General features: G+C 39.9%; 1 protein-coding gene across 1 annotated transcript in view; it reads right to left on the bottom strand.

The window, feature by feature from the left end:
- Positions 1 to 19,825, bottom strand: part of TBX18 (T-box transcription factor 18) — a 28,953-nt gene extending 9,128 nt beyond the window's left edge. Inside the window, exons 1-6 of the mRNA XM_037039422.1 lie at positions 19,113 to 19,825; positions 17,739 to 17,943; positions 15,490 to 15,591; positions 12,310 to 12,481; positions 5,341 to 5,508; positions 2,184 to 2,248 (exon numbers count right to left, since the gene is read on the bottom strand). Of these exons, the coding sequence (XP_036895317.1) occupies positions 2,184 to 2,248; positions 5,341 to 5,508; positions 12,310 to 12,481; positions 15,490 to 15,591; positions 17,739 to 17,943; positions 19,113 to 19,410 (1,010 nt within the window). The 5' untranslated portion in view covers positions 19,411 to 19,825. The remainder of the gene's footprint in view (positions 1 to 2,183; positions 2,249 to 5,340; positions 5,509 to 12,309; positions 12,482 to 15,489; positions 15,592 to 17,738; positions 17,944 to 19,112) is intronic.
- Between the last annotated feature and the right edge of the window lie 1,018 nt (positions 19,826 to 20,843).

Here is a 20,843-nt window from a genome sequence, read left to right as displayed (position 1 = left end):
GAAGGAATAGTAGTAAGCACCGTAGAGGCCAGGCCTCTGTACTCCTGAAACAGCCCAAGGGCAGGGAAACACTCAGCATGAACCCAGAATTTTGACCTCACCAAACAATAGATGTAGTAGTTGACTTCCACCAAAACCACTGATTGTCTTCACTGACCAAATTTTATTTTTCAGGAACAACAACAAAGGACACACGCAAAAAACTAAGGAGGGGTGGAATCAGGGGAGGGAGGTGGGGATGGCTGGGGTGCAGGGGGAGTGGTGGGGGTAAAATGCAGACAACTGTATTTGAGCAATAATAAAATAATTTAAAATAATTATTAACCTCAAAAAACACCCAGATGCCTCTGCATTATGCTGACTTTTTTAGAAATCTTCCTGAAAACTTGTCATATGCATTCTATCATTTCATTTTTACTTGCAGGTTTAGTTACTATTACTATCTACCCAAAATGTTTTTAAATTTATTGCTTCAGAAATGAAGCAACGTTTAAGCAGTGTGATACCCCAGCACCAACAGCAGGGAGGCCTCCCTGAAACCGTCCTCCTGGGGAGCCTGGACGGAGTCCCTGGCTGTGCGCCCTCCAGGCCTCAGTACTGCCCTCCTGAAGTGCCAGTGAGTTTTAATAAATGTAGTCTCTGCTTAAAAAAATAACAAACTGAAAGACATGCAAGACTCTTAACTGGATAAATACTATTCTGCTATAACCAAAGCCACATGAAGATTCCACCAAGTGTTTGTCCGATGAGGAAAGGAACCTTCCTGAAGACTCCCTTCAGTCACCTTGCCAGCAACCATCTCAACGGCTAAATTATTCCACTTTTAGAAAAATGCAAAGTTAACCAGGAGCTAATATAGCATAATAAAAGCCAGGCAAAATTTTCTCCATGTTGAAACAGACACTGAAAAACAGAATACGTAATTTCAATGCAGCCAACATCCTTTGCATAGGAACATATGCAAATCTGCCTACAGAGTAAAGAATTTCAGAGGGAAGCCCCGAAATTTATATTAGTCTTGTTGATCTACCTGCACCAAGTTAAAGGCCACCCTTGAAGTAATATTTCCATTGCCTTTTAGTCCTCACATTGCACAGTGTTTAAACGACACTACCATATAGAAAGATGAAATCAAGTCTTGACTGTTTTCGGAGAAAAGGTCTATACCTGCCTCGCCCAATTAATCAGTTTAAAAAAACTAAAAATCTGGGCTACTACCTGACTGTTTTGCTTCTACAATTTTAAATGAAATTGTCTCTAAAATAAGATAATTGGGGATTTTAGCTTCACACACAGACACAAACTATCAGTACCAAGTTTTCAAGGAGTATTAGAATAATTTCTGGAGCAGAGTAATAAAAAAGTTTCAAGTACTTTTTAAAAAACAAAATGCTTTCAAAAACATTGAAGTCAAAGCCTTACCCTGAAAAGTCATCTGGAGAACGTTAGTCTGTTATTACTCTCTACTACTATCAACAGTTACTTTTGAAAATGTTGCACTGAACTGTATTGGAATAAAATTCTATCAATAAATTCAAAAACTCTTGGCACACAGACTAGGGTGATCTGCTTTTTGATAAAAGTAATAGAGTGGATTTCATTATTGTAGCTCTCCCACTTAGTACAAACACCATAAAACACGACACAGAAAAAATAAACAAGAGTGTGACTGTCAGCCGAGCCAAGACAAATTTGGAGACTAAAGAACATCAGCTCTCTTGGCAATGGGCAATAGTCTCACATTCTAGTTGGAAATCTGAGGGAAAAGGAGATCCCGCCATATTCCGAAAACAGAATCAGGAGATAGCTGTGACATCACTAAGCAATTTCTAAACCAGGAGCAGATGCAGAGAGGGTACTGACTCCAGAGAGCAAAGCCCCTGGGCCTGTAAGGGCAGGCTTCATGAGGCCCCTCAGAGGCAGCACGTGCTGTGCACCCTGAGAACTTGTGTTTTCACCCCAGCACCACACGTCACAGTTCGCCTTAAGAATGGGCAGGCCACAACGCTACACCCAAAAATAAGTTAGAACCAAGGCCCAACAGTGTTAACAAGTTTAAATCCTCATCAGAAATGCCTTCAAAACCATGCCAGCAAATTTAACTGCTTACTTTGCAGTGGAAAATATACAATAAAAACAAATACATTTATTACAGCTGGATGTTCATGAAGACCAAGACTTACCTGTTACGCCCAGAATCTCGGAAGCCCTTGGCAAAGGGATTCCTGTCTATCTTCAAGCGAGTAATCTGCAGAGTAAAAAAAAAATTACACTGGATCTTATTATAAATGCCAAGTAAGGATATTAAAAATGGAAATGATGAAAGAACCACAAGTAATTTCAAAGTTAGTGTCAAAGGAGTCTGTCGTATTCCTCTCTCATTTCCCAAGTATTTGATTATCTTAGAATAAAGCTGGAAAAAATTTCAGAAATCATTCAGACATTTATCTGCTATGAAAAAGACATTTCCCCACCCCTCATTCAAGCTCTGTAAATAAAGTTCGTTTTCCTTTAAATTTGCCTAGAGGAAGAGATTCTGAACAGTCTGTTGATAACTTGCCCTTTGTCTTCCAGTCACTCTAAACTAAAGCTCCTCCCTTTAACTCTGTGACAGGGTTGAATCCTGTTTCTCTTATGGTGGCGGTGGAGGTGGTAAACAGCTAATATCCAACTTCAATTTAACAGCCATTTGTATGCCTGAGTGTTGCTCATTTCCTACATATCCTTCCTTCTCTTCCTCAGTTAGATCACTTACACTCTTTTAACTTTTCTGCCTCTGTATTCTTCTCTTTCTCCTTGAACCATCTTTATGACTCTCATCTAAAAGTTTCACTTGTTTCTCTTTCTCTGTGGAGTCCTGACATCACCAGAGTATGACAGTGATGTCTAACCACCGCTAACCTCTATTTGAAGGTTTTAATGGTATTAAATCTTATATTTGTAGTAGAAATAAATAGTGTTTTAACTTTATAGTTCTAACTTGTTGACTCACCACCAGCTTTTTGCCCACTAAGACCCAAAATTCAGAGGAAGTTTTTTTTACAATTAGTCTAATCATCTCCATTGAAGCCAGTTTTTAGTTACACCATCTTGAAATTAACTCTAATAAACAGCACCCCATTTATTTCCTTCCAGATCTCCACTTTACCCAGAGGAATCTGTAGCCTGTTTTCCAAGAAGCACATGCAGCCTGTTTTCGAAGAAGCACATCATGCTCTGTGTCCTGTGTTCCTTGGTTTAGTGGAATCTATAAAGTTACTAAACATACTTCTGACTGTGCTATTTTGGTTGAGGACAAACACTGCTGGGTAACACTACGGCGAGAGAAGGCATCTTTGGAAAGTCATCTTCAATGCCCTTCTACTATATTAGCCACCCCCCATCAGTCATGTCACACCTGAGATACCTGAGTTTCATACAGTAGGGTTTTCATCTATGGATAAAACTACATTATAAATGATATAAGGGTTTGCTTATTAATTTACCATATATGCTACTCTTTCACTGAAGGAATTATTTACAACTCATTATAGCTCAATTCTGTTCATTACATAATGTTTTAAAACATTAAATAATTTAAATATTCATTTCAAATTGTATTTTCTAAAGGAATAGATTTATATAAAGGGGTAAATGGAGATATAGCACAATTACTATTATCACTATGTTTCTTACCGACATTCCATCTATTGCATGTATACCATTTATGCTGTACTAAGAGTTTTATGCATTTTATTGTTTCATTCTCGTAGCAACTTACATGTAGTTATTATCTCAATTTTATGTTTTCTTTTAAACTGAGGCTTAAGTTTCCTATGATGAAAAGGTTTCTTGGTGGTAGTACTGGGCTGGGACCCCAGGCTTTAGAGCCTCTGCTGTTAACCACCACACTAGGCTGCTGACCAATTTTCCATAAGTTCTTCAAAATAGTAGCTGGGAAGTTCAAAAATAAACATGATTGCATTTTATTGTCATCAAGTTCCCTTTTAATTTTTCTACCCTCTCTAATCGACCAGTCAGCATTTGTTGATTGGTTACTAACTAACATGTATCAAAAGCTCACACTGTCTCTCATTTACTGTATCACAAAGGCTGGGAGAAAAAAAACATATTTAACACAGTTAATTTTTGTGTGTTCAAGAAAGAGAGAGAAAGAGACAAACAGAGAAAGATGAATTGGGGTTGTTTAAAAGGTACTAAATGACTCTGCTCTTTTTTTCCACATGCATTATATTTTTCCTTTATGAAAAATTTATTTTCTGTACCTAACCTATTTTAAGAATATCTTCCTAATTATCTGCAGCCTATCTAAAGGTTAATTTCCTGTTGCTTCTTAAAAACCTGTATAAAAGCGTGACAACGTGAGCGTGAGAGTACGGACAGCTTTGCCTGTGGGACTGGCATCTCCAAGCGGATGAGTGCAGATGAGTCTCTCAATCTGAAAACGGAGGTGAGGATCCACATCTCCGAATAAGCTTTAAAGCCACAGAAGCGACAACAGAGAGATTAGAAAACCTTCCAAATTTTAACTGAGTTGTGTGTAAACTTAAAGGGAAATGGAGACCTAAAATAATTCTGCTGACAACTGAAAATTTTAAAAAATGTACTAAAGACCACATCAGCTTCAACTATATTTCTGTTTCTTATGAAAACTGGCCAGAACTGCATGAATTAAAAAATTGGCTTGATTCAATTCTCCACCTACTTGACACAGCCCTGAAAAATATAGATATATGTTTATCCGCATACACAAGAAATATTTATTTCTCAAAGTACTTCCAATTTTACTAAGGGGTTACCCCACAGTTGCTGATCTCTTGGACTATAAGCATATATATCACCCTCTATCAATTAAAACATATTGTGAAAGAAATAGGCCTCTTTTAATTTTGTATCTATCCTCTTTGTATCTATCCCTAAATGACTACAAAGGATAAATTCTTCTGAAATATTTCTTGTAATACATGAATTGTAGTTTTAAAATAAAGTGAGCCACTGAATCCCATGCTCTCTGATATTATATAATTCATTTTTTCATATTCCCCACGTTTATTTCCTAAGCAACACACACACTTTCTAATTTTCCTATGACATCATGACTTAATAGTTTGAAATGGAAAGTAAAACTGACACTCGCTCATGAGACACATTCTTGTCTAAAAAAAATCCTTACTAGAGTAGCCTTACTTGAGGAATCCTGGATAAAGAATGATATGATATCATATATGACAAATGCTTTGTGACAATTCATAATGTTTAGACACAGTAAAAAGGACAGACAGCTTTCTATTTACATCTGAAATGGGAAGTCTAGAAAGATACCAATTCTGAGAACAATACCTGCTGATTCTGATAGGCCGTAACAGTTGTGAAGACAGTTTCTGGAAAGGAGAAGGCTTTCACCCCCTCACCAGATGGCACAGGCTTGATAGGAGAAAGATCATCTCCGCAGTCTTTACGGATGACATGGACCCGTGGTTGGTACTTGTGCATAGAATGAAGAATAATCTACGGCGAGAAAAGAAAAGCCAAATGTATCAGGAATCTTTGCCCAATCTCAACACCATGACGAAATATTTAATATGTAAAATGTAGCCCAGTTGGAAATAAAAATTTCCAAGGATGCAGAAATGCCAATTTAATAAAGCCCATCAAAATTGGAGAGGAAGGGTTTGAAAGTTATTTGCAAAATGTGCATAAAAATACACAAGAAAAAAATCATTATTTAGATGCAACCCTGTGTACAACCCTGTGAACTTAACCTCAAATTCATAAGAATTTTGCCTATGATGAGCTGAATGGAACACAGTCCAAACTAATAAAACTAAAAGTGAGTTTAAAATGGTTATGTAAATTCTACCACACCCATCCCCTAAAACAATAAGTATTTGCACACCAAGGTTTACTTAAGAGAACAGTCTTCCTCTATTAATGACTGCAACATGTCTATTTAGGGGCAAAATGAACTTTAAAGATAGCCCAGGGTCCGCCACGTGTGCAGCTTGCAAAGTCTCTGATTTGTCTGGAGAGCCCCGTGCCCATGCCTCGACCACAGCAAAGCCTCCAAACCCCAGGCACCTGGGGGTTGAAAAGCTGGCGTTCTCAGACTGCTGGAGGAATCTTATCCTATGCTTCAACTACATTCTACCTTCTACCCACACATGAGAATTCATCCTAAGGAAATATTTAAAATCCAGAAAAGCATTCCGTTACAAAGATGTGCAGTGAACCATTTATAACAGTGAAGAAACTATGAAGCACTTACATGAGTGGATTGGTTGGGTTAATGAAAGGCAACACAACTGGATACGGTATTATTCAGTCATTTCCAATTACTGTTTAGTACAATTTTAACCACATAATAAATTCTTCTTTTTAAATCTTACATGATAAAAAAGGACCCAAGTTGTTTATAAACTTACCACAACTATATAAAAATAGACAATAAAAGGGACCCATCCAAAGATATGAACAGTGATCATCTCTGGATGATGAGATTATGGTGAACTTATTGTTCTTTATATGTTTGTGGTTTCAAGGTTGAGGAGGTGGAATAACGGAGGAGGTTTCCTATTTGCTGCTGAGACTCTATTTTCAGAGAGTCATTAATGAGTTTAGCTAATAAGCCTCTCACTTCCCTTAGCCATAGGATTTAAATTCAGGTTTTGGAGTGTTAGGAGTGCTTACACAGAAGTCTTGGAAAAACACCGTGGTGGACCTGCCTTATGCTTTTCAGAATTCAGGCAGTTCAATGAGCCAAACGCAGAAGCTTTGCTGAGCCCCCCCACAGAGCCCTCTACCCGGAGAGTGTACTGCTGCCATAAGAGAGTGTCTTTACTTCCTGGCAGTAAGCAGCACAGTGTTTAGTTTTGTTTTGCTTTGTATTTTTACTCTAAAATAGCTTTTCTATCCATAGAGCAGATACCTGGACAGTAGACATGCTTGAGGGAGGGGCAGCATAAGTATGAGGAGAGGAGGAGAGGGCATAGCAGCCCGGATCACCTGGGAACACACACATGAATCTGCAACCTCTGGAGAAGTATCTTCCCAAGTCTAAAAAGGACAGCATTTCAGCAACCCTTTAGTAGTGCTCACAAAGAGCAACATGTGAAAAGGACCCAAGGACAGAGACAAGCGGGGCTGCAGCTGGGAGGGGATGGGAATTGAATGTGGGGTTGGGGGGTGGGTAGGGCTGGGGAGAGTAATGAGCTAAAAATGGGGACAACTGTAATTGAACAACAATAAAAAAATAAAATGAAATAAAGTAGAAAGTAGACTGTGCTTCTTATAGCAAGAATAAGTCTTATTTTGCAAAATATTCTTTTCTGTGTATGTTCATGCACTAGGTCATAACATAAAATGTGTCTTTGGCTGTGAGTCAGCTAAAAAGTCTGAAAAACACAGAAGCAAGATTTAATTCTAGTGATCATCAACTTCCAGAGCAGGAAAAAACTGTAGAAAATTACTTCACATTAAACAAATAATACATGCATAGCTAATTTCAGAGGACTAGAATGAACTGACTTGAAATGAAGGAAATGAAAACTGGTCTGAGTGTTTGTTTATCAGTCAATGAAAAGGGAGTTTTTGTTGTATGAAGTCTTTGTTTTCTCAAACAGAGATCTCCATATAGCTATATCCACATCTGCACATTAAAGGCCAGTTGCCAATGATAATCTAAAGATTAATGAAGCAAAATGTAATTTTCAATATTACTTATAGGACTTTAATATATCCTTGGAAATTTTTTAGGGAATGCTAAACAAGCCTCAGTTCTTCTTATAACACTGCATTATTAACACAAACTTGTAACACAAACTTATAATGATGAGTGGTCTATAATATTTTGCTTATTTAATAGAAGAAGTAGAGCAAAGAGAACCACTGGCCTTGTAAACAAGGAGACCACAATAATATTGCCCATCACTAACACTCACATAATTACGTCTGATCTGCATGCTTCATGCTCTCTGTTCTGTTTAGAGGGAGGATTTCTTTTCTTTTTGATATTGCCTAGTAGTGCTAATATCACATGGGCCTATGTCCATAATAGAGAAGGCAGCTTTGCAGATTAATACACACTTTTTTTTTAACTTTTAAGACACTAGGTTTGAGTCAAATGAAGCATAATATCATTTGTTTCTGATCTGATGGGTCTAAAGTTCTTGTGGTTTGACAGATATGCCAGCTGAACCTTCGAAAACAGATCAACAGGGAAACACTACCTGCTGATTCTGGAAATTTTTCTAGATGACCTAAGTATTGCAACAAGTCAAGCAAAGCACCAAGAAGAAGCAGATAACAAAAACCTAGGTCCCTGTATTTTTGGTGATACCAAGTACTGAATCCATTTAAATGGGAGAGGTCGATGCAGAACACCAAGCTGCAAGCTTCACAGCAAGGTGACCTCGGTGCTGTTTCAGGCATGATGGTGTATATAAAGCACTCCTTACAAAGACCTAATTTCAAGTTCATCAACTCATTTGATTCACACAAAATTCTCTGAAGAAAGGAAGGAAGGAAGGAAGGAAGGAAGGAAGGAAGGAAGGAAGGAAGGAAGGAAGGAAGGAAGGAAGGAAAGAAAAAGAAAACTAAGCTTCACAGAGCCAAAGTGACTTGCCCATGAACATGAATGTGTTGGACCTCCAAGTTGGTTAAGTTCTTTCCACTGAGGAGATCCTAGCACTCTTCCCTGTAGTATTCTCTTGCTTCCCCATCGCATTCTCAAGAGAAATTAGACTAGGGTGAGGACAAACGTAGAGGTAGGCTGCCTCTGTATCACTGAATCCTCAGCAGCTAGGAAAAGAGACCCTTTCACCGGTGTCCTGGGTGGGGATTTAAAAATATGCCATTTGACTCATTTGAACATCCAAATTTTCTTGGTTCCAAAAGGTAGGTAGCCCAAGGACCAGCCTTGTTTGGCATACAGTCCAACATAAATCTGGCGCTAGATTCCTCAAAGACCAAGTAGGGATTAGAAAGTCTTCACAACATTCAAAGATTAGCTGTTGAGCTGTGGGACATTTCCACTCTGGATTCTCACCAATATTCCTTTCCAAACAATCCCTGGTGCTTGGAAAGATGAAAAGTCACCTTGGGGGAAACCCAATGACACAAAATCTCAGATCTCATGCAGTCCTAGGTCCAGTCACAGCCCTGTGAGAATTTGATTTCTATAATCACTCGAGGTTTAATAAAATTTTGGGTCTGCATGGAGGTCTCAAACCACTATGTTGAACACTTGTATATCTTTAGCAGAGTAAAACTGGGAACTAGGAGCACAAAAAAAGTGAAAGCAATTTAGGAAGCAAATTAGAAAATCACTTCTCATTAAAATCTATAGCGTGATTAGTTAGAGACTAGTATCATTTCCTTTACTGGGGGAGGGGGCCCTCAACAAGGGTGGAGGGGCAAGTCCCTGAGAGGTCCCTGCATGAGGAAAGGGATGGGATGACTGAATGTAAAAGTCCCACCATAATGGTACTACTGTCTTCCTAGACCTGAATCACACCAACATTAGAATAAGAAACGAATTCCTAACCTCTACCTTAAACTCACTGGGGTCATCAAACTGAGTAAATAGCATGACAGACAGTCCAGTCTCTCCTGGCTGGAACAGTGCGGCATCTGCACTCTGAGCTGACAATGTGTCTTCTCTCCCCAGCGGGGCTCCAAGATCACCAAAGGCAGAGACCATGGCTTTTTACCTCGTACGACATTTTACAAAGTCTTCAAAAATATCTTTTTAAAAGAAGTAACAGAAAAGAGCATTTTCCCTCCTACATTCTCCTCTAGTATCAACTGATACACACACTTTTACTATTTGCAAAGGCAATTTCCTTGCTTCTAAAATGCACAGATATATATCTTTTTCTCCCTATTCACCACACACATTATTTGCCTCCCTTAAAGTATTACATCCTACACAACCTCACAAGAATAATTTCACTGGTAGATAACACACTTATCTGGATTTTGCCTATTTTTGCAATGTTTTTGTTTTTCTTAATAGTAAAATACAATTATGTAGTTATAAACAACTGCGTTTCAATTTGTAATCGTTTGTGTTTTAACCAAATGCTGTGTGTTCATTGTGTGTGTCAATCTGGCTAGGCCATGGTACCTATGTATTTGGCCAAACACCAGTCTGAATGTTGCCAGAAAGGTGTTTTTTTTTGTTTTGTTCTGTTCTGTTTTTTCTAAGATAAACTCAACATTTAAATCTGTAGACTTTGAGTGAAGCAGATTACCCTCCATATTGTGGGTGGGCCTCATCCAATCAGTTGAAGGCCTTAAGAGAAAAAGACTGAGGTTCCCTGGGGAAGAGGGAATTTTGTCTCCAGACTGCCTTCAGACTCTAGCTACAACATCAACTCTTTCTTGGGTCACCAGCCTGCCAAGCTGCCCTGCAGATTTTGAACCTACCAGCCCCCAAAATGCATGAGCCAGTAAGCATGCATGAGACTTACTTAAAGTAAGTCTCTCTCTATAGACTTACACACATCCTATTGGCTCTGTTTCTCCAGGGAATACTGTTTTAAATAGTCTAGTGAAATTACACAGTTAAAATCATAGAAATAAATTAGTAGATCTATATTAATAGTATAGAATTTAGATATTAGACATAAATCCGGTAACCTAATCTGAAATAATCAGAAGTATAAAGTGACTATATTAATGTAAATTATTAAAGGGAGTTTACACCTTATCTATGACAGCATATCATTTTTAGACCAAATTATCTCTTCAAAAGATATAAACTCAAACTGTTGAACTCAGTAAAGTCGAGTATTTATACTTTTTAAAACAAGTAACACTTACTGACATTTATTTTTAAACTTTTTATTCCACAAAAATAAAGGATCTTTCAATTGTTTCTGGCAACATATCACAGTCAGTTTCCTCAACAAGACAGAAGTAACTAGTGCTGTTTCACTGAAATCGGGTGAAAAGTAACTGGTACAACTTGATTGTGTAAATACAGAAGAAAAATGAAGTAATGCACTAAAATGTAGGGCATGAAATTGGATTCAGAAAACCTACTATGCCACCTTTCCAATTCTGTTTTAAATCACAAAAAGTACCAAATAAACAAAAACACTGGCAAGGTGAGATAAATGCATCTGAAAATCTAGATACTGCCTTTGTACCATGATGAAATTTGTACTTGAATGTTTTCATTAAGGTCAATTGCTTAAGTTATTGTCTAGCAACTTGCAAATCATATCCTGTCATCATAGTGTTACTAATTTCTAACAGTTTACATTTTTGTTTTAAAAGATTGCTCAAAAATATGCTATCTTTGTCACCCCTTTAAGAAATGAATTTGTTGGTATTCATTTATGTATAATGTACTAGTCAAAAAGCATTTTAGTCTGGCATCAACCAAAACCCTCTCAAATAACAGAAACGTAATAGAAATGCTAGCTTTGAGTGGAAATCAGCATGCATCCAGATTACTTATCTATTAAAAGAATAATGTAGAAATATTGCCTATGAACAATAATGCATAAAAATTAAATAAGGTGTGAAAATGACTATTATTGGAATGGCCGACTTTGACTTACATACCATATTTCAGCAGTATTAAGACTAAAAGGAATTATTATTTTTACATATTTTGACACATTAGATGTCATTACAAAACAATTAGGAGTTTGCAGTTGGAACATTATTGAGAAGCAGTAAGCCTCAACTGGGAAAAAAGCTGACACAGGCAGGACACAATAAATCATGATTCCAGTTAAACAAACTGTATTCATATTCAGAGTATGACAATTAGTCCCTCCCAGGAGTTCACACAAATGTTTTGGTTGAACAGTCTGCCTAAGGTTCTTTAATTCTAGCACAAGTGCAATATCTAGTTTTAGTCTTTAAATGCTTCATAGGAGCCCTTGCTAGTGTGCTCAGTGGATTGAGGTCAGGCTGCAAACCAAGGGTCACCAGTTCCATTCCCAGTCAGGGCACATGCCTGGGTTGCAGGCCAGGTCCCCAGTAGAGGGGGCATGTGAGAGGCAACCACACACTGATACTTCTCTCCCTCTCTTTCTCCTTCCCTTCCCCTCTCTCTAAAAATAAATGAATGAATGAATGAATGAATAAATAAATAAGTATTTCATAGGATACTCCAGCCCCAAGCATAGTCTCTGATGCAATTATCATCTTGATTTTGCACAGCTTATTTACATATGCTGATCAACCAGGAAAGAAATATTATTGATTTAGGAAAGCTCCTTTCCTGCAGTCTGGCACAGTATGGATGTGGGTGCACCATCCAGCCGCAGTGAATTATTGATGTCAGCTACTCACATGGCCTTGGTCATCCAGTTCATTGTTAGTGAGCTTGAGCTTGTCAAAGCTGATCACTTGTCTCATCCAAGTCTCTCCTGAGGCAGGCGAGTCTGGATGAATGTACACCCGGGGTGGCACAGGGGAGTCAGCGTTTCCAGCCACCATCCACTTAGAGCTGTGGTAAACATACCTAAAAGACAATGACAAGGCTCAGTATATGGACTATTGCTTTCTTGGGATTTCCAACTCAGTAGAATCAGACAAAGTTTTAAATCTAAAATACTATGATGTGCTCTTTATATCCAATGCATATAAAATAAGATTTTGACAACTTTTCAAAAACTCTGAGGCAGCAATCAGCCTCCTGACCACAAAGTGGTGTGTTAAGGGCTTGGTGAAAATACGCATACCATCACCTCCATCAATATAAGTATCCCGATTCTCAAGAATCACACTCATTCATGTTAGACATTCTGTGTATGTTCTGATATTTTCCATTTTTCATCTGGAGAGCCAATTGACATGAGCAACTATTAGGTTGTCCAGCTCACCTTTAAGTCAATCTCAAAAATACATCAAACTTCTATCTAGAAGGGTCCCAATTCCTTTATCACTTCCCATTTTAGGCTTATGTACAGGTTCATGAGACAGATAACAAAAAGACATGGGGAAATTGTTAGAAGTTTCAGCAACTTTTATTTTCAGAGCAAAAAAGTTTTCATATATATTATTTAGAGTAACTTTTTCTAATTCTATTACACTATAAATTAAGGATAAAATACACAGTTTAATTTTAGAAGTTTGTATAATCATAAAATATAGAATTTTATCTCCTATATATCTTTCTTAACTAAGAAAGTTCTGTAAATAGCTTTTAAATACCACTAATTAAAGTATGCATAAAACTTTGAAAGTTATGGCATATATAATATTACTCTCCTAATTATGAGACAACATATCCTATTCTGTTTGTGTCAACAATATTGACTCTAAAAATAATACATTTAAATCACAATGCCTCAAGTAATAAAATCACAATACTTAATTCTACATTACTTATTACTGTTAACTTAAAATACACTAATTCAAAAACTAGAAACTAGTATGTCAATGACTGACTTAGAAAAGGATAGAAAATAAAATTATTTTGTATACTTAGGTGTTTTTATTTTACTTGTGTTTTAAAATATGACATAAAATATAAAGTAACAATTTACAAATAGTCTCAGAGAATTCTACCTGTGTAGTATACAGATTTCTTTTTAAAATAGCATGGAACATTTTCATCACATCTCTGGTAAGACCCTCAGTTTCAACTATGGTTGCATATTTCATTCTATTTTGAGCTCAATATGCCTTCTATTCTTTAATTCCTTTTCTTGGGTAAAAAATACATAGTCACAAAATTAAGAACAAGTTTTTTTTTAAATTCCCTTTTTTGGTGTAGTGTAATTTCTATAAATTCCTAAGTGCATAGGCTTTTTTGAATATTAATTGTACATTCTAATAAGTCACAATCATTTTTACCTTGATAAAATAGCGTTCTCTGATGGAAGAGAATAAAGCTTTTTTTTTTTTTGGTCTTTTTAGTGTTTTTAGCATTAACAGAAAAGAGTCGGAAAATCAAATGCAAATCTTGGAAATGCAAACACTACAACAACAACAACTGCACTGTGGACAAAGAGCTATTACCAAAATAAGTAGAGTAATAGGCTCTATCAACTGAAAAAGCATGAGCATTGAACAGTTTAAAAATCTACACCCACTAAGATAATAAATGTTACATGCTGCATATTCTCTGTGAAGCATTGTAATTACAAATGCTAAAAACAAATTTCTTGGGAAGTGATGTAACTGAAAGCAAATTTATGTTTTATAACTTGATCATTTAAAAATCTGGCATCTTAATACTAACACTAGAAATTATTCTTGCTTTATGTGAAAATAATAAGAATCAGTTAGGTAAAACAAACCACCCAACCTATATGGAAGAGATCTGGAGGAAGAAATATGAGATAAACTCAGAAGAGAAAGGAATAATTTCTAAGCTGATTAAGAACTACATTATTTTCCTTGGCATGAAACCCACATTAGAATATGGATTTTAAACCAAGTATATTTAAAAAATAAACTTCAATGTCTTCTAACTTCTCTTATGCAGTAGATAATTTTAGCAATACTCCCTGGATTATTTAATTAAGTAATATAACTTATACATAAAACACAAATAATAAATCTGTCCTTTTTATTAACCATTTTTAATATTGCACACGTGCCTGTACTAATTAAATTGATATCCTTTGACACCATAAACCTTTTTCCAAAAACCAACTCCCTAAATTTTACAAAGTGATAAAAACCAAATTGATTTCATTTAAAAACTTACCAAATACAACAACAAAATAAAAACAAAGAAAACCAAAATTTAGACCAGCACTTCCTGACTTTCACTCAAAATCTCCTATTTTAAATGTTGGCATATTTAACTCCTCAGAAAAATAAAAAGCACCATCACTGAAAATTACTGATTTCCTTACTTGCAGAAGGAAAAGAGCAAAGATTATTGAAGAATTTATATCTTTTCCAACTTTACTTGATGTTTATATAAATATATCCTTTTTCAAATCCCAACACTACAGATTATTAACTACTAAGTAAAAACAACACTAAGATAATTAATTCATTACCAATTTAAAGATGTCTTAATATCATAATGAATTATGACATTTTATTTTTCTAAATTGTAAAATACCTTTAACCATTTTCTCAAGTAAAGAGGAAAAGCTTGCAGACTTGTACCATTTTGAATGTAACCAGATAAAGGGAAGTATTTAAAGATAAAAATCACAAAGAAAATAAACATTTCACTAAATATTATGTATATGTATAAACTTTATTTAACATTTCCTCTCACAATTCTAATCAAAATGTGAATCGATAGTCACTTGGTTTAGCAACACTAAACTGGACCCTATTAAAAAGCTTCAGTACCTAAAGAGATTTCTGTATCTATGGAAAGCAAAACGAAAATTAAGTTTCCACATTTACTGTAAGAAAAGGCATCCTCTGTGGATCTGGAGGGCACTGGATGATGGGCCGGGGGATTCTACAGGCTTTTGGAAGCAAACATCGCAGTTACAGACCACTCAGGCATCATCCAGTGTCTTCTTTCCTCCTGTACCCATGCAATCACTGTACCTGTATCTTTTGTTGTCCACTGGCACAATATCCATGGCAATGTAATACTGCTGATGAGGATCCAATCCTGAGATCTTCACTCTCATTGCTGGAAACATGCGCCTAGGCACAAGGGAGGGAGGAAGAAAGGATCTGGCTTTTGTTTTAGTTTGTGATTTCACATGGAGAATGAGTAAGCCAAGAAACCTTGAGAATCTGTATTTTTCATATAAACTATTTGTAGCATTCACTTTGGTAATTTAACTCAAAGAATCAGAACACAGGACGTAGCAAAACTAAGGCTTTCAAATGTAATTGGGCGTAGCCTATACTGGTGTTCTGTGTTTACCAAAACGTCAGTATAGCTAAAAGCAAAAGAATTTTATACACTGAAGGAGTAAAGGCACTAAAGGAAGCACTTTTAAAAAAATCAATAAGCATATTTACTTTAATAATACAATTAATAAAATGTTCCAAATGGTAGAAATAGAAATTTTGGATTTCTAAAAGTGATAAAATATATTATAATGTGAAACTTTAAAAGGGTTATAAAAACCCACAAGGAGCCAATGTGCCACGCTATAACCAAACAATATGTTCTTTATTGAGACAGGACTTCCTGTCTGCAGCATAGTAAAGGTGAAGTGCAAAAGTTGCTCTCAATTTGAAAGGTATAGTAAAACTTCTTTATTGAAAGCAGAAACTAAACACAATGTATATTTACCAAATCATTCCTTCCCCCACCATAACCTGATAATAATTTCTTACTTAACCACACTTACTCAGAACACTGGTAATTAAAACAAATAAAAATCGGAGTTTCTCTTGGTGTCCCATAGTTGTCTATGGAGATGCTAAGCTAAATGCACTATCTTTTTAAAAGGGCACACTAGCAAGGAATACAACAGCAACTTTTTTGTGTATAAAAAAAAAAAACAAGTAGAGCAGTTCTTTCTTCAAAAAAAAATCTTTCACCTAACGACTTATGTCCAGGACCCTTCCAGCTAATCTAATTTTTGCTCCTTTACCTTGTAACACAAATTTTAGTACTGTTATTTACCAATTTTTTCTGCAACAATAATGCCATTAAAGACCACTTGCACAAAAAAAGAAAGTCCATTATTCCTAACTAGGCATGAGAACAGTTTAATACCCTGGCTGTTTTAGTGTTATTTCTGTGCACCTGTAAGATAAAGAGTAAAGGTCTTTAACTACATCCTTTATAAGACAACTGTTGCTTTGTGTTGTTGAAGGCTGAATTTGGATCATTAATAATAGCTCTGTGAAAATGTGGAAGGTAGCATATGGATTCAATAAAATATGTTTTTGTAATTTCTAATAAGTTCGGATACTTTTATGCTGCCCAGGTTTCTGCCATGTGTACTCCCTAAAAGAGATGTGTGTGCTTTTCACGTTCCTTTTAAGGAAGATATTATTCATAGATTTCAATGCACTAAATGAACTGAAACCTTTAAAATGCAAATATTTCTCCAATTAATGTGATCTGGCCAACAAAATCCATTAATTTTACTAACTGAGAGATATGTAAATTTCACTTTCAAAAATGGATATAACTACTTGCAATATTTTTTTAAGAATTCTTCAGCAAATTTAGACTAACGTGCTGGATTCCATTTAGGAAAAAAATGTTAACTACGTCACTGTAGATCTACAAACGAAGTACTTTTTGAAAATCAGGGTAACTATTTTTGAAGGAATTAAGCATGTATTACGGGGGAATGCAGTAATTTTTCATCCTACTCGAATATCAAAATAGCACAACACACCATGTTCTCACATTTCAAGGAAATCTTTTGATAAAGAACCGATGTGTGGGTTTCAATCTGAAAAAGCAAAATTATAGTTTACTAAAGAGTAAACTGCCTTTTTAAAAGGCAGGGGCCTGGGGCCAGATAATGTACCAGAAGTGAGAACTGGAGTCTAAATAAATGCCCGGACAGATGTCATTACGAACTCGAATCTTTAACCACGCTGCAGGCAGGGTATCAGTCGAAACGGCTGCCACACTGGCGGTGACAGTGGCTTTCTCCTGAGCGTCCATCCAACAAGAGGGCAGTCGCACCGGGCCCCTCACCGACAGCACTCCGGGGTAGGCAGGCAAAGCCAGTCTCAAAAGTGAACCACTACCCAGGGCCTTGCCCAGTCTGCACGCAAACGCCAACCGGAGACACCCCCCCGCCCTTCCTAACCCACCCAAAGGGTTCGGTGTGGCCAGGGCTGAGGGCCATTCGCGCCAGCTCGCCCTTTACCTGCCCGCCTTGGTGATGATCATCTCGGTGCCGATCTCGTGAAAGCGCTTCCAGAGCTCAGCTCCCTGAAGATCCACCCGCGGGGCCTGCGGCGAGGGCAGCGGGGTCCCGGGCCTGGCCAGGGCGGGCACCGGGGAGCCCTTCCGGGAGCCTCCGGGGGACGCCAGTGGGGAAGCGCCCTGCACGAAGCCATCCTCACAGCCTCCTGAGCAGCAAAGAGTAGAGAGGGGTAACCGGTGAGGCCCCGGAGGGCAATCTTGATGGGGAGACAGACCTCGGGAGGGAGGCTGGAGGGAGGTCAAGGACCAGGAGAAAAGGGGAAACTTCCCTGTCGTGACGTCCTTCTAACAAACAGGTCTATCGTTAAACTCCCGTACTGCCCGCCAAAGAGGCGCTCGACGCTCAAGTGGGGCCCCCTTGGCCCCCAAGTCCCCAGCGCACCCCGCCTCCGCGCGGGCAAGGCCCAGAAATAAGTTTCGCGCGGCCCCTGGGATCCGGGATGCGCGCCGGGTGGCGTCTGAGTCGGGTTCCCGGGATCAGATTCCCAGGGCAGACCCCGACTCACCCCGCGCCCCGCGCGCACGCGGCAGAAACGCCCAGGGCCGGGCGCGCGGGGCGAAGAGTCAGGGCCTCGCTTCTCAACAGGCGTCTGAAGCGCCTGGCTTTGGGCTGGGCCGAGGGTGTCCTCTACAAACACTTCAGCCTCCGCTCGCGCCAAACTCCCGGGTCGCCCCGAGCGCCTTAGTCGAACAGCTAGGGACCGAGAAGAGCGCGAAAAGCAAGCCCGCGGTCGCGGTCGGCCTGGGCCGCGGGAATCAGGCGGGGAAGGGCAGGGAAGGGCTCAGCTACCCCTCGGGAAACCACGTTTGCAAACACGCCGCCCTCTTCCTGGTTTGGCCAAAGGGCTCAGGCGCTCGTTCCGGTTGGGGAGGCAGTTAAGCCGTCGCTCTCTGCACCTCCACGCTTTCAAAAGCTCGGAAAGAAAACAGAGCATCTGCGGGCTGAAACCCCCAGCGCGGCAGACGTGAAAAGCCCAGATCCGCCCGGCGGAGCGCCGCGAACAGCAGCCGCAGAGGGCGCCGATCGCCGAGCGCGGGGCGGCCGCAGCCTGAGGTGCGAGGCGGGGAGCGGCGTTCTGACCGTCTGGGGGACGACGCGAGTGGCTCGGCGACAGCCACCGGGGCGGCGGCGGGCCTCGCGCCCGGACACCCAGGGCTGGCGTGCTAACAGCGGAGACGCCTCGGGAGCGCAGGGACACCGCACTCGCGCACGCCCACAACTCGCCGACGTTCCGGTCCTCCGCGGCGGCGCCGGCCCGCGGGACTGGGGAGGGTACGCGCCGCGCAGAAGTTGGGTGGCGAGCGGCCGACTCACCCGCGGCTCCGCGGGAGCCGCAGCTCAGCTCCAGGTCCGCGCAGCTCCGGGCGGGCCCGGACGCCGCCCCGGCCGGCGGCGGGAGCGCGGCGCCCTCGTCTCCTTCCGAAGAGCCCTTTTCGCCGCCGCGGCTGCAGCCTCCGTCCTCTACGGCCCCGGCCGCCTCTTCCGCGCCCAGCTTCCGCCGCTTCTTCTGAAGCTGCTGCTGCTTCTCCGCGCCGATCAGCGCCTCCACGGAGAAGGCGTGCGCTTTAAGGCTTAGCATGCTGCACGGCGAGCCCCTCCGCTTCTCGGCCATCCCCGCCGCCAGGCGCCCGCCCGCCCCTCGCTCATATACACTCACGCGGGCACACGCGCACACTCGCTCTCCGTCCCCCTCCAAAATTTGAACGACTCTCGGGGCCTCCCGCAGACCGAGATCTGCCCCCTTCCCCGCCGCGGGCCAAAAAACAAATTTGGCGTTTCCTCTTTCTCGCTCGTGTTGGGATCCGAGGAACTAACAGCGCGCCCGCAAAGTTTCCCTTCCTCGGTCTCTCGCGCGCTCTCTCTCACTGATGCACTCCTTCGCTCCCACCCCTTCCACCTCTTCCTGCTCTTCCAAGATCTGCCTCGACTGATGCGCCAAAGAGCACTAACATGGGTAAAAAACACTCTGCGGACACAAATTAGGGATTGTAATTGAAATTTGTTGCCTTGATCTGTCAGCACTTCCAGTCAGGAGAGCGGTGGGAAGAACTTGCTCATTAGTGTCAATAAAGAGGCGGGGGTGGAGTGCCGGGCCCTGCCAATCACCGCGAAGGCCGGCCAGTCAGGAGGCGCCGACTCCGCGCAGCCCGCGCCCACTTCCTTACAAGGTTGCAAAAAACCTAGAGCGAAAAGCGCCGCCGTCTGGCTTGGACGGGCCAGCCCCGGGAGTTGAACAGGGTCGGCTTCCTTGCGTCCAGCCGGGTCCAGCCCCGGTCCCCGGCTTTCCTCACTAGGACCTGGAACCGCTGAGGCATCTGGCTTTAAACCTAGATGATCACCGAGTTAAACTTATCAAGAATATTTTTTAAAACTTGAAACTCTCTTATCAGTTAATATTGTTACAACTCAGAACATTTCGAGGAGTAGGGAGAATTCACATCCTCCAGGCCCAGTTTTTTTCTCATTTAAACATTCCTGCGCCTTACTCTTTGCCCGGCAAGGCGCTAGGCGTGCTTATTTTTTGTTCGTTTATGTTTTATTTGGTGGATTTTTCTTGGGGAGGGGGAGTGGGAATCAGGATATATTTGAATTCACTATATTTTTTAGAACAAAATAAGCTCAGCTCCTCATAGGAGCCCTTTTATTACAAGCATAACAGTTAAAAATTTAGGTCGTTGGATTTAAATTGTGTGACTTTACTAATTAGGATTTAGTTTTAAAACCCCTAGAATCTTTGCAAAGTGAAATAAGTTTTAAGATGCAATGAAATTTCTTATTGCAGTGTTTTTAACTTTTTCTGTGATTTAACCTAACTCCAGATTTGTCCTGCTTTGGTCAATTTGCCATTTTCCCCCTCAGGTTTTTAAAGAGCCAACTTGTTTCTTTTTTAAAACAAAATTTTTAGAAAGAATAATGATTTTTAAACAAATAATAGTGAACATTTATCTGCACAGTTTTGTAACTTCACGTCGACTTTTTGTCAGGATTAACAAAAAATGGGTTTGGTTTAACTACAGCAAATTTCTGTGGAATAAAATTCATGCT

This window comes from Sturnira hondurensis, unplaced genomic scaffold (assembly GCF_014824575.4).
Source record: "Sturnira hondurensis isolate 20B ecotype Veracruz unplaced genomic scaffold, ASM1482457v3 Scaffold0025370, whole genome shotgun sequence".
In the NCBI taxonomy this organism is placed as follows: domain Eukaryota; kingdom Metazoa; phylum Chordata; class Mammalia; order Chiroptera; family Phyllostomidae; genus Sturnira; species Sturnira hondurensis.
The sequence above is the reverse complement of the archived record's forward strand: the minus strand, read 5'-3'. Positions and strand labels throughout refer to the sequence as shown.